The sequence below is a fragment of the Merops nubicus genome, unplaced genomic scaffold (assembly GCF_000691845.1).
Source record: "Merops nubicus isolate BGI_N331 unplaced genomic scaffold, ASM69184v1 scaffold11429, whole genome shotgun sequence".
NCBI classification, from domain to species: domain Eukaryota; kingdom Metazoa; phylum Chordata; class Aves; order Coraciiformes; family Meropidae; genus Merops; species Merops nubicus.
Genome location: NW_008633062.1, coordinates 22,061 through 35,555, shown reverse-complemented (window position 1 = coordinate 35,555; position 13,495 = coordinate 22,061). Strand labels below are relative to the sequence as shown.

Here is a 13,495-nt window from a genome sequence, read left to right as displayed (position 1 = left end):
AGAGAGAGATGGATAACACCAAGAAGTAGGTATACCACAGAAGAAAAAAACAAAGAAAAACAAACAACAAAATAACCCAACCCTCTCCACCCCCCAGTACACTTAAATACCCCACATATCCCAAAAAGCAAGAAGACTTTTTTCTTCAGGTTCTACATGCTAGCAGAACAGACAATGAGAATGCTGAAGATTATATGCCAACATAGAGCCAAAGGAAAGAAGAGAAGGAAATCCTGGCTGTGCACCAGCTACCTCACAGTCTGAGGTTTTACTGAATTGCAAGCTAGGCAACACAACCAACCTGCAAGGGCAGTTAGGAGTATCTGAGGTTACCTTGGCAGATGCGAAGACCTTTACGACAGTCTTCCATGCTGAATCCCAGCTCCTGCAGGCGAGCTAGCTGTACCTCTGGAATTAAACAGTCAGCCAATCACTAATCCTTGACAGTTAGCTACTTGTTTTCATTCCTAAAATTCAGACATATCTGTATGAAAACTCCATGTCTGTTTAAAATTATGACTGTAGAAAACATGTATGATCCAGCACTGCTTTTACAAAATAACCTTGAAATCTATAATGTTTACATTCTAGAATATCTGGGATATTTTTACTTTCCTACAGGAAACCAATATACCCCATGAATTTTGGCTGGGAATTCACAAGGGTGTATCTCCCCTTTAGATATAAAAAATGGCTCCACTCCAACAATGAAAAACGTACCAAGAACAGGATCCAACACATGTTTGGAGCCATCTCTGTTTTCATGTGTCAAGGAGGCAGTCTCACTCCCCAGTGCTGAGCTGGAAGGATCAGCAGGATTTTCAGCCGCCGACAGGGACGAGTCAGGCATAGCTGCACCAGTCTGCTGAGGAATTGACTTTGCAATTGCCAAGAACAGTTGAACATCATTGTAGGATAGTCTGATATCCAGTGCTTGCAACTGGATCTAAATGAAATATTAAAAAATTAGAGCAGTTAGCCTTTTCTACATATGTTTCTTGTATACATTGGGTAGTAACAAAGCTTTTCTAAAAGGAAGACAAAATGTAGTATTCAGATTTGAAGACCCCACTGCTTGAAAGCTCCAGTAATAAAATTACCAGACTTGTTACTATTTACTAACAACCAAAAGCAGCAAAAGCATATATCAGAGGGGAAAAAAATATTTCCTTTGGTATAATGGTAAAAAGAAGTTTCTAAATACATTTCCCCTTGAACAAACACTAACAATGAGATACAGAAACTGAACCTTTTTCTTTCAGGCATCAGTAACTATCTAATATGATACAATATCAGCCCACATTTTTCTCACCATTATTAGTCTCTATATTATAACCCAGAAATCATTCCTTCATCACCACTAAGAGCATTTTCTGCATGCTTGTTTCTTTGTCTTTTCCACGTCAGGAAAAATTTATCTTACTATTTTCTTATGCATTTGGAAGTACTCTCTTGAATCCCTGGGTGTAAAAAAATCTGTGCTAGATCATAATCTAGTAGTCTCTATTGCATACAGTTTTATTCAGGTCTTTAATATTACCTCTAGAATAGGAGGAAAATCCTCACTATTGAAAGCATCCAACAGTCCTGAACCACTGGGGTAAGAAGAATTCCCAATAAGCTCCATGTGAATTTGTACTGGATCAATGATGGACAGTGCAGTCTCTTGCTCATTTCCTAACCGGCATGAGAAAACCTAAATATTACAGAGAGATTTTAAAAAATCAGGAACAGAAAAAACAGGCCTTGCAAGAACCTCAAAATCAAAGCCTGACTATCACAAAACAAATTATAGCCACAAACTGTTTTCTACAATTCCTTTGTAAGCTTTAAGACAGCAAAGATTCCAAAAATCTGTCTAGACAATTTATTCCAGAGTCTAGCTATGCTGGAAACTGGATTAGTGACTGGGAATATTTTGACATTATAGTCAAGTGTTTCAATGTCTTAACAGAAACCAAACAAAACCATTCCTAAAACTGCTGTAGAATGAGTGGATTTGATGAGGAACTAACAAACTTCAAAAATCATTGGTGGACTACTCTGGTTGTATATATATATGTATATTGATAGTAAAATATTTTCAGAAGCTACTCTATACACATTTTGCAAGAGTAGATTTATTTCCTCTTACCTCAATTCCAAACAAACTGCCAGAGAAAGGGCGATCTAACAACTTGGGCTTGTAAGTGAGGACAGTAGTCCCCTTCAGAATAATTGCATTGGTATCCAAACAAGACATGTCTTCAACGACCACAAACTCAGTTCCTTAACAAAACAAAATGATCAGTAATGAATAAAGCAATTGGAAATACTGTTAAGGTGTTTTAAGCATTTGTAGCAGGTTTCTTCGTCTTCTATCCTTTAAATGACCTTTTTTTTTCCACTAGCACAACATGGCTTTAAATCAGAAAAGCTCCTAGGAGAACCACCAGGAAAGAATCTGCTTACCTGTCACATTAACCTTCACTTCCAGCTGCTTTTCTGCAGACACAGGTAGCGATGAACGTTTTGTGACCACCCCACTTTTCACTGTTTTTGGGAGCACAGCTGTGTCACTGCTGCAGGAGCGCTGCCGGGGAGAAGGGTGACTCTCCCTCTTTCTGGTGTCTCCAGGAGTATACAGAAAGTCATGAACGAGTAGCAGCCAGTCAAATATTAGAAACACACGAAGATTGTTCAGAACCACTGTGAAACTGGAGGAGTCCTTAGTAGACCTTGTAAGAAGGGAGACGCATACGTAAGAACTTTACAGCTTGCATGTATTTAGAATGAGGCAGAAAACTGTTAGGATCTAGCAAGGAAGAACTATAAGGAATTTTAGAGAGGAAACAGTTTACAGACTGTCTAGCCTTAAAAATAAAATATTTTATTTCAAAACAGACTGAAATTCATCAAGTTTCTGTACATGCAGACACCCAACAGATCTTAACATTGTGAATTCTAAGCTGTAATGACACAAAAGAAAAATTGAAAAACTGTGTAACAACAAATTAAATTAGGAAAGCTCCTTTAATACAATTACACTGTTGGCATTCATTTGCCAAGAATTAAATTTTAATACTGATCTTTTTATTATTATTTTACATCTGTTCGGTGTCAAACCTAACGTATTGTGTGTGAAACTCAGACCTGGCTCCACAGCTCTCAGACAGGTTAGAGCACAGTGTGTCTCCTCACACACCCTGACAGCATCCTGCAGTGCAGGAAGGTTCTCTGTCAGTCAGAGAAACCCACTGGCCTGACTGAGCCTCCAGCACCCCCTCCTGAATGTCTGCCTGGGAGGATAAAAGCGTTTGGCTTGTGAGCTGGAATAGCGATTACATTGGGTCATGCTAACTGGAAAACAATTTAAGTGCTTAAACACCATGAAACAGTTTTATATCCAACACATTCTGAGCCATAAAGCCTCTGAAGAGCTGTGATTCCTTTGTGAGAAGCAGCCTCCCTGCACGGCTTCCAAGAGGAAAAGCCTTTAGCCCCCCCTGGCTCGCCAGGCTATCTCCAGGAGGCACGAGCCAGCACAACACCATCCCTGAGCTCTGAGCAGCTCACATCTAGTGCCAAGGATGCTCTCATCATAAAAACCCAGCACGTGCTCATGGGGCTGAAATTTAAAAGCACAACAGTTGGGAAGAAAATTCCTGAAACTACCACGTATAAACCAGATTAGGCTACACTGCACAAACTCAGCACCAATCAAGGCAGATACTGGATCAACAGGCAGATGAATTTTAAAAAAATTATTTATTTTTTTTAATCTCGTGGCATTGTAGTTTGTTTTTTTTTCAAATCAGAATACTGGGTGCCTTCCCGAACACAAAATTTTAATACTTAAAACCATGACACATGATCCAAATCTTTACAACAGATTTCTCACAATTGCCTGAAGTTTGGTGGGTTGGTTTTTATGAATGGGTATCTTCAAAATTTTATACTGGACTGAAATAGTCCACAGATTTATTTTTTTTTTTTTTTTTTCTGTTATTCCTGCAACTGCCTCAGATTGTATCATACTTACAAAAGAGATAGAAAGCTGAGTTTGGTCAGTGAGCCTGATCAAAGGAGAAAGCAACATCTCTAGACATGGCACTTCCCCCTCTGTTTTGTGAGTTAACACCCCTCAACAAAACACCATCTAACAGCACTAACAAAACACCATCCTGATACAAGCAAATATTGACATTATACTTCAGAGTCCCACTTTCAATATTAAATTGGAACAAACCAAATATCCACTGTGATGCCTTTAAGTATTCCAGAAGATTTGGATAAGGAAAAGCAAACAGGGTAGGACAGAAGACAGAAAAGAATGTAGGGATTGTTTTTTGTGATGGGTGCCACTGCTGGAGTCATTTGACTCAGAAAGGCAAGTGTGACATCTACTGGAAAACAGCTTTTGTGCAATATATATTAACCATTCTATAACATGGTTTTATGCAAACACACAAGTGACAGGCCAGACTTAACAAGCTTTAAACACTACTGATTTTAATAAGCCAGAACTTCATCTGATTAATTACACACTCAAACCTAATTTTTATTGCAGCAAGGGAGAGGGGGGAAATCAGTACCACTAATAATCCCAAAATGTCTTCACATTTAAATACAATGCCAGTAAGTTTATCTACATTAGGAACAGCTGTACTGAAACAAGACAATCCTGATTGAGTATGTCATCATTAAAACCAAAGAAACCCCAGAATTACCAACCTGAAGTGCAACTCAATCTGTATTGCTCCTGGACTGCTGGTATTCTTTGATGACTGAAAGATGCAGTTGAAGACATTTGGTGTGCCTGCAGCTGACTTCTGCCCAGCATAGCGTGTGTCAAATGCCATCATGGAATGAGAAACCAAATTTACAGACTTTGTTCCATTTGAAGAGCTTTCAAAAAGCAACTTGGATTTCTTGAAATCAAACCTAGGAGAGTAAGACATGTAACAACACACTTAAGAGCCTTGCTGCTCATTTATTTCTAGAAGTCACTTGTTTTAAAAGTATGCACCTTATACTGCTGGTATCATTCACTTACATATTTTCTAAAACAATTATGATCACATCTTTTTACAGAGATAAACAGTAGATCTATACTGTAGGTCACAGTATTTTCCACTGATAGATAACCTTCTGGATTAAAAGAAACACCAATAAACACAGCAAAAATCTGTTTTTTTCTTAAGATCACCTCTCAACGTTTCCTTAATTAGAATACTGTTTGTCTGGAGCAAGGCAGCTGGTTACTGAACTGTGATTTCAAGGACAACTTGAAAGACACCAACAGTACTTTCCACACAGTGCCATTCCCTTTCACCTTTCAGATCTGCTGAAACTCTCAGTTTGGATAATTAAGAAATGCCACTTCATTATTTAGTCATAATTTCATGTATTATGTCAATTCCTGTCCCATAATCTCCCAGATAAGCATGGTATTTAGGATAAGGTGAACAGTAATAAAAGAAAATTCATACCTGGCTAAAGAGCTGCACCTATCTTTTCCTTTTGGATCCATCAGTTCCAGACTCACATTAACCATGTCAATGAGGAATGACATGGAAGTATACACTTCTCCACTCAAAACTGTCTGAAAGTGGAAAACATCAATGCCCTTTTTAAGAGAATCCATTTAGCATTCATTCCCAAATCACATTTTGTTATCTCATGCAAACAGATGTAGTGTCTTTCTCTTTTGAAAAGTTTCATTAATCATTGCTGTGGAAAGGTTACATTTCATAACAGTGTGGCCTTCAACTTGAAAAATGTCTGTTATTCCATTTTAAAACTTTTTTTTGGTATGTTTTAGGTGAAATGTCTGACATGGAGAGCATACTTGCATTAAGAGAACTTGACCCACTCTCTCCTCTTTTAAATAGAATCCTAGATGCTTCCTACCCATCTTCCCCCATGCTGTGCTCACATACTTGCTTCTTAAGCAAAGATTCCAGTCATGCAACACAGACAGTGCTTAGAAGCCCCACAAGATCAAGAGGAAACATGCTGTCCAACAACTTCCCTCCTCAGTAATAAGGATAAATATTGATTATTTCCAGGTGCTGCCCACACACTCCCTGAAAGGATAAATATCTGATAACAGCTGAGTAGGCGATACTTGAGAATCTGCTCAAAAAATAACAAAAAATGGCTCAGCTCTGCTGTAAAGCTTTTACTACTGAAATTCTTCTTTCAGACTTAAAAGACAAAGAGGGCTTTTCACAGGAAGCAATACACGTTCCACAATCTCCTAAGTCCTGAGGAATGTCAGACACTATGGGAAATGTATCATCACCCTGCACTTGATTACAGGATAGCCTTCAAGTCCCTCCAAAAAGCTCCATTCAAATGGAAGCATCTTAAGCTCATTAATGAACCAATAATACACTACAATAGAAGCTCAGCCTAAATACTGCAGGAAAAAAAAAAATACACTTCTGTCTGGTGAGGAAACCTCTCACTCCCATCCTTAATGTGACAACCTGTCATAGGCTTGTGAACTTTTTTCCCCATTGATATATTTCAGCAAACCTAAACCAAACACAAGCAATGATGGCTGCTTCTCATGCTGTCTCTTCCAAAGATTAGAATTTCAGAAACATGAAGCAATTCTGAGAGCAAATCACACCTGAAAGGGCAATGGTTCTGTTGAGACAAACCTGAATTCATGGGAGTATCTACAGAGGAAAAGGTTCCTTTTAAAATAAAAAAAAATAAATCTACCAGTACACCTGCTAAACTACAAGAAAACAACAGATATTTGGCCAAACAGGCAAAACCTCCAGACATTTCAAGACAGGTTGTCAGCTGCACACAGCTCCTCTTACATGTATTCTTGGGTCCTGCAAGTCATAGGGCCTCATGAACTCCTCCACGGGCTCCCCAAGGTTGTTCTCCAGCAGCCCACGGATCAGCTTGTACTTGTTCAGGTCCAGGGAGCAGTGGACTGAGGACAGATTGCCATGGATGGATATGTCTGCAACAGCATGACTGAGCTCTCTACAACAAAGGAAAAAGCCTAAGCATTTCAAGGTGCTATAACCCAGCAGGCAAGAGTTTTAAGATACAATAAAAAGGCATCTAAAGCAGTGGGTTTAGGCTGACAGCATAAAGGGATCCTGTTTAGATAAACTCACTTGTCCAAGTTCCTCTCCACTTGTAACTTCAGCCTGAAAGGCTCAGTTAACAGGCTTCCTCCTGTCTGCCTCACGAAGTAGGATGGAAAGCTCAAGTCTGCACTAGTATCTTCCACAGCCTTTGAATACTCCCTCTGGTACCTTTCTGCAGCAAATATGTTCATGTCCTGCAGATCAACCACAATGCAGTCTAAGAGGCAGATGTGATCCTCTGCAAGTGCACAGGAGATAATGCATTAAGAAAGAAAAAAAGAATCTGTATAAAACTAATGCAACTTATAGTAAAGGAGAAATTTAGTTTCTCCTGGAAGTTATCTTTTTTTTTGTACACTCATCAATATCTGTAACTACCAGAGAGCAAGCTCATCCACAGGTAAATGTAAACTCATCAGTAAAAGCCCAGCTGTACTGGTTATATGTCTGCAACCTGCCTCTCCAAACATGCCCACACACCACATACCTGGGCTGTCGGGGTTTGGTACAACAGGGAGCTTTGGCTGCTGCCCTTGCTGCTTACTGGATGTGTTCAGCTCACTCTTCAGCCTGGACACGTTTGGTCCTGATGACTTCTTCATGAACAATCCCTCCATCGCTGGTTTTGGTTCTTCAGCACTTGTTCCTTTCTTCGTGCTGTGTTTTGGGGTTCCCAAAGGAGATGACAGCTGAACTGAATCCTGCTAATGAAAGTAATTTTGTAATTAATGCTGATTTTAAATTTAAACTCAAAGGAACCAACACACCAAGGTTCAAGCTGCAACAAATTCCTGTCACAAAACTAAGTATTTTATTTGAATGCCAGTATCTTTTACTATAGAAAGATGGCCAAACTTTTTTCCTATAGCCTTAGCAGCAGATTAAAAAATTTTCTTGTAAAATGTTATTGAAACAAACTTTTTTCAAAAAATCCTGTGAAATTTGTTCAACAAGAAATTAATTAAAAATCAGTGGGTTTTGCACAAAACAAAAAAAAATCAAGGCATATAAATGAAAATAATACAAATCAGAGGGGTCAGACTGCCAAGGTATCAAGCATTTCTATAGAATATGGATTATTCAATATTTAAAGCTGTTTTTCAGAACATCTTCAGATGGTGAGAACAACATACACCATTATTTCTGCAAGATCATGTCAGCAACTTAGTATTTTATTAGAACGTGTGAAGAAATGCTTCTGTACATGAAGTTATCATTTTATCAGCTTTGATACTTCAGTCATCACATTGAAATATCTCCCCAAATTTTTCTGGAGTAGCTAAGTATAAGAGAATAAACAAACACCCTTATTGTTAAAAACCCCACAGATAAAAAACCTCATTTACATTGGCTTAGAACACCTTAGACAATTCCCCACACATATATCCTGTGGAAATCTTAAGAGCTTTTCCACCTCCATGATGCTGCCCAGCATCCCACCCCTGAAGGGTACAGTTCACTACTAAAGCAGTCACATCAACAGGAGGAATTTATTCTCCCAAAAACATATTAGGTGGGAGCATTGATCCACTTGAGGGTAGGAGGCTCTAGAGAAAAGGAAACTCAGGGGAGACCTCACTCTTGATGACTCCCTGGAAGGAGGCTGGAGCCAGGCAGGGGTTGGTCTCTTCTCCCAAGTAACAAGAGATAGAACAAAAAGAAACAGCCTCAATTTTCACCAGAGGAGGCTTAGGTTTGATATTAGGAAAAATTCCCTCCTCAAAGTGGTTGTCAAGGCCTGGCCCAGACTGCTGCTCAGGGCAGTGGTGGAGTCCCCATCCCTGGAGGGATTTGAAAGCCCTGGGGGGCTGAGGGACATGGGTTAGGGAGGACCTGGCAGTGCTGGGTTAACAACAGGACTTGATGATCTTGGAGGTCTCTTCCAACCAGAATGTTTATTATTCTGTATGACTGGTGCAGTAGGTTTACACACTTCCCTTATCCTCCAAAGCCAGATTCAGGGTTCATTTAGTCTGTTCTGATTTGAAGTTATTAAGCTTATGTTTCAGTTTTACTCAGCTTCACATGCCCCAGCAGGCACCAATCATCTGCCTCTGCTGCTCCCCTTGCCCCCCTTTCTGGGTCTGCTCACTACACCTGTGACTGCAGGATTGTGACAATCATTTCCCCCTTCTTTCTGTATCCAGCTTCAATGTCACTGTACAATCCTTACCCATCAACTTCCCTTTCTGGTTTTAAGTATTAATCTTACTTGTCTTATGTGGTTTGTAAATATTATTCATTGGAAAAATTCATTCCAGCCACAGTCAAGGATTTTAAGATTCCTAATTTGAAGACATGAACATTTAACTTTATACTATGAAGACAAGACCAAAAAATACATGCAAAGAAAAGTCACCCCATCATCTATAAATCTATGAGTTTGTGCAATAAATCCAAATTAACAGCTCCTCAGACATGCATAAAGAGCACACCACAACAAATTTAAATCCAATTCTTATAGAATTCAGCAGCCTTTAGAACAGAAACCTTGTTTTTAATATATAATGGAACTTTTAAAGTGCTAAATTCCACAAGAATATTTCCTTTTTTTAATGAATGAGGAGCACCTGAACAGCACTACAGAGATGTGAAATACCTCAAATAAAATTGGATCCTTGTATGCACTGCCTTGTAAAATCCGATCCTCAAAAATAAACATAGGGCAGAGGAAAAAATGAAAACAAAACAAAAACTCCCAAACCCAACCTGATCCCATTTCAAATCCCAAATTTCTACAGTGCTACATAGCACAGTATTTTAAAGTTGAAATAAAATTACTATGCATGCATCATTTCCTTTAACTTCTGCCATCAATTTAGCAATCTGCCACTTCCCAACCTCTAAACACGCCAGCACACTGGAGTACAGAAGACAACTCAGAATTACAGTCCAGTGTTACCTTACAGGAAAGACAACAGTAAATATAAATCAGATGGAGGTAACAGGAGGAGGACACTTGGATGGAGATCAGCCAGTGTGTGCCCAAGAAGGTCACCAGCATCCTGGCTTGGATCAGCACCAGCGTGACCAGCAGGACTAGGACATGGAGCATTCCCCTGGACTTGGCACTGAAGAGGCTGCACCTCGAATCCTGGGGTCAGTTTTGGGCCTCTCCTTCCAAGAAGGACTTTGAGTGGCTGGAGCGTGGCCAGAGAAGGGCAACGAAGCTGCTGGGGAAGGGTCTAGAGCCCAAGTGTGGGGAGGAGCAGCTGAGGGAGCTGGGGGTGCTGAGCCTGGAGCAAAGGAGGCTCAGGGGAGACCTTCTGGCTCTGCACAGCTCCTGACAGGAGCCTGGAGCCAGGTGAGGGTCTGGCCCTTCTCTCACGTAACAAGTGATAGGACAAGAGGAAAGGGCAACAATTTGCCCCAGGGGAGGTTTAGGCTAGACATGAGGAACAATTTCTTCCCCAAAAGGGTTGTCAAGCTTTGTCCCAGGCTGCCCAGGGCAGTGGTGGAGTCCTCATCCCTGGGGGGGTTCAAAGCTGTGGAGATGTGGTGCTGAGGGTCATGGTTTGGTGGTCACCTGGCAGTGCTGGGGGAATGGTTTACCTGACTGTCTTAAAGATCTTTTCCAACCTGCATGATTCTATGAGTCAAGGCACCTGCACACACTCAGTTTCACTAAGAGCAGAAAAAAAAAATTTATAAACAAAACCCAATTCTGTTCTGCAGCGTGTTCCAGCAAGTCCCAGCCAATACAGATCTCCTGCTGCTGCTGCTCACACACTACTGAAATTTTGTTTGGTGACGAGTTGGAGGAGCTACCAAAGAGGGTGAGCTGAGAGCCCATTATGCTCCCAGGCTCAGGTCTGCAGCCAGATGGGCTCTGCTCTCCCCCAGGGCCAGCTGGAGGGAATTCCAGGGAAGACTCTCCCCCTTGTCCAGCCCAGGTGCAGGCACCAGGGAGCAGCTGGGGACAGTCAGAGGCAGGCCAGGTCCCCAGGCCTACCTGGCACACTGGCATGAACTGTTTCACTACTAGTAGCACAAAGCTAAACGTCAGAATCATTTCCCATTTTGATACAGAAGTAAAATGCACAAGCACCAGAAAAACCCCAAGCTACTACATTAAGCAGTAATGTTCTTACCTTGTTTTTCAGTGAAAAAGTGCCCGGCATACCCGCAAACAGGAATCTGTTCTTGACTTTCAGCTTTCCAAGATTAGCTACAATCAGATTATTAGACTTTGAGCTTTCAGGGATAAGCAGGACAGGAGCACCAGCCTCGATATCCAGAAGGACTCGGGAAGCTCGCTGTGCTTTATCTCTTACCTGGGAAGAGAAAAAATTGATTAATAAGAATATAAAGAAGACTGGCAGTGCTTTATTTCTTACCTGGGAAGAACAAAAATTAAACAATAAAATTTTTAAAACACAGCTAGTAGGTGATTATTTCACACTGATTAGTCCTGAATTCAGGAACTAATAAATTCTAAGTACTGAGTTCTTTTTCTTTGGTTTATAAAATTAAGATGGGATAAAATTTTTTATCAAAACAGAACTCAGACTCTTATTTTAGGCATAGACTAAAGGTCAGTTAAAAACAGGATTCAGGAATGAAACAGTCACCACTGAGCTAAGTGAGGCATAAGGCACACAACTCAGCTCACTACTTCAAGAAAAGATCACTTCAGAAAAATTATTCACAAAAGGAAAAACAACCACATTTAGAACAGATGTTTCAAAATCAAACTTCCCAGCTGATGCAAATATGAAAATGCTTCATTGTGCAAGGACTGTTTCTCTCTCAATTATGAGAAGCAACTTTTTAAACAAGACTATTACTATTAATTATATTAACCAGTCCCACATTAGTACACAACAGGCAATGACTGTCATGATTATTTATATACTCTATTGTGCAGAAGTTCAGCATCTGATTTTCTCAGTCTACTGGCCATTGAAGTCATACATGTGAGTAGAACAGAAGGATTTCTCACTTGGTTCTCCTTACTCAGCTATTCTAACTACCTGGTGAACAGTGGAGAAAAAGGGAGGATAAAATCTTGAGCCCCTTTTGTCCAGCATCCCAAAGATAGGGCAGCACCTGTATCAGCACATACTGCAGGAGGATCCAGGTGCTGAAGTTTTAAGTAATGTGCAAATTTGGTATTCTACAATTTCAAATAGCAGCAGGATGGTCCTAAATAATGTCCTTAAACTACCAGATGAGTATGAGCCATCTCCACAAACATCAGAACAAAAACACCTCCCACCATTTCAACTCACTGAGCTGACGCGCTAACGCACATTTCACGCTGCATTTCAACTCCCACAAACAGGCTAGGAAAAAAACCCCAGACGTACAGTCTGTCCTTCGATGGCTGCTCTCTGCCTGCCCAGGACGTCCTGCAGCTGGGTGAAGTGCTGGATGAAGGCCACCACCTCTGCCTGGAAGCGCTGCGTGTGCAGGTACTGGACGGAGGCCATGCGCAGGGCCAGGCGCGCGTCGCACTCCCGCTGCAGCAGCGGGTCCGGCCGCCCGAACCTGGGGCACAGGGCAAGGCAACCTCAGAGACCTCAGCCACCCTCTGCAAAAGTGCCCTCTTTCCCATTCAAAACAGTAAGTGAGGGTTTAACTAACATTTCACAGTATAGGATTAAAGCTATTTTGATTTTAGAAACGGAAAACTGGCTTTATATTAATTATTTCTAAGTTAATTTCTTAATTAATTTATAAGTTTCAGTGCTATGGAGGTTTAAGAAAGCAAACAGGAAAATTCTACATCTTGTATTTCCCTCTAATTTCTACACCTTGCAGACACACTTTTGGTGACTTTATACATCTGTCCAGTGGCTTATAAGGTAAGTATTCTAGTGGATGATAACACAGAGTCAACTCTGAATCTGAGTCCTGTTAAATTTGAAATCAATTTTATAAAATTATTTGGGTAATTCCTAATTTGATTAATTCTCATAGGTGGAGGAGAGGCTGGAAAACCATGAAGCATCAGAGAATAAACACTACTGCTTTACACAAAGCAGAACAACTCCAAGAGTACACTATGGCCATAGAAAATCCTTAATTCCAAAATTAAGGAGCAATGGAAAATCTATTTCGTTAGTTGAAAACCTCTTCCAGCTTTAAAAAAAAAACTGCTCCTGTTTTATCTAGGAACAAGTCATGACCTAAATAACTTCAATAACAGCTGTAAAGCTGGGAAATAACCTATTTTTTCCTGATAAGCCATCTACATTGTAGGAAAAGAAAAGTTAAAAATCCTAAGTTTATGAGTGAATATGTTCAAATTCTCTTTTAAGACACGTGCATGCAAAGCAGAATCATGCAGATCTGACAGTAGTGAGTTTGGTTTCTTTGAGTTTGTTTGGGTTCTGGCTTGGTTTTTTTTGGTGGGTTGGGGAATTAATGGTGCTAATTTTGAGTAACAAGAA

At 40.3% G+C, this 13,495-nt stretch overlaps 1 protein-coding gene across 1 annotated transcript in view; it reads right to left on the bottom strand.

Annotated features, from left to right (window-relative positions):
• VPS13D (vacuolar protein sorting 13 homolog D (S. cerevisiae)) overlaps positions 1-13,495 on the bottom strand; it is a gene marked incomplete at its 3' end in the record, with an annotated part of 60,815 nt that overhangs the window by 27,397 nt on the left and 19,923 nt on the right. Inside the window, 12 exon segments of the mRNA XM_008948113.1 lie at positions 334-408; positions 721-946; positions 1,541-1,696; positions 2,135-2,268; positions 2,452-2,717; positions 4,714-4,923; positions 5,472-5,584; positions 6,819-6,990; positions 7,128-7,338; positions 7,588-7,801; positions 11,192-11,374; positions 12,410-12,590. Of these exon segments, the coding sequence (XP_008946361.1) occupies positions 334-408; positions 721-946; positions 1,541-1,696; positions 2,135-2,268; positions 2,452-2,717; positions 4,714-4,923; positions 5,472-5,584; positions 6,819-6,990; positions 7,128-7,338; positions 7,588-7,801; positions 11,192-11,374; positions 12,410-12,590 (2,141 nt within the window).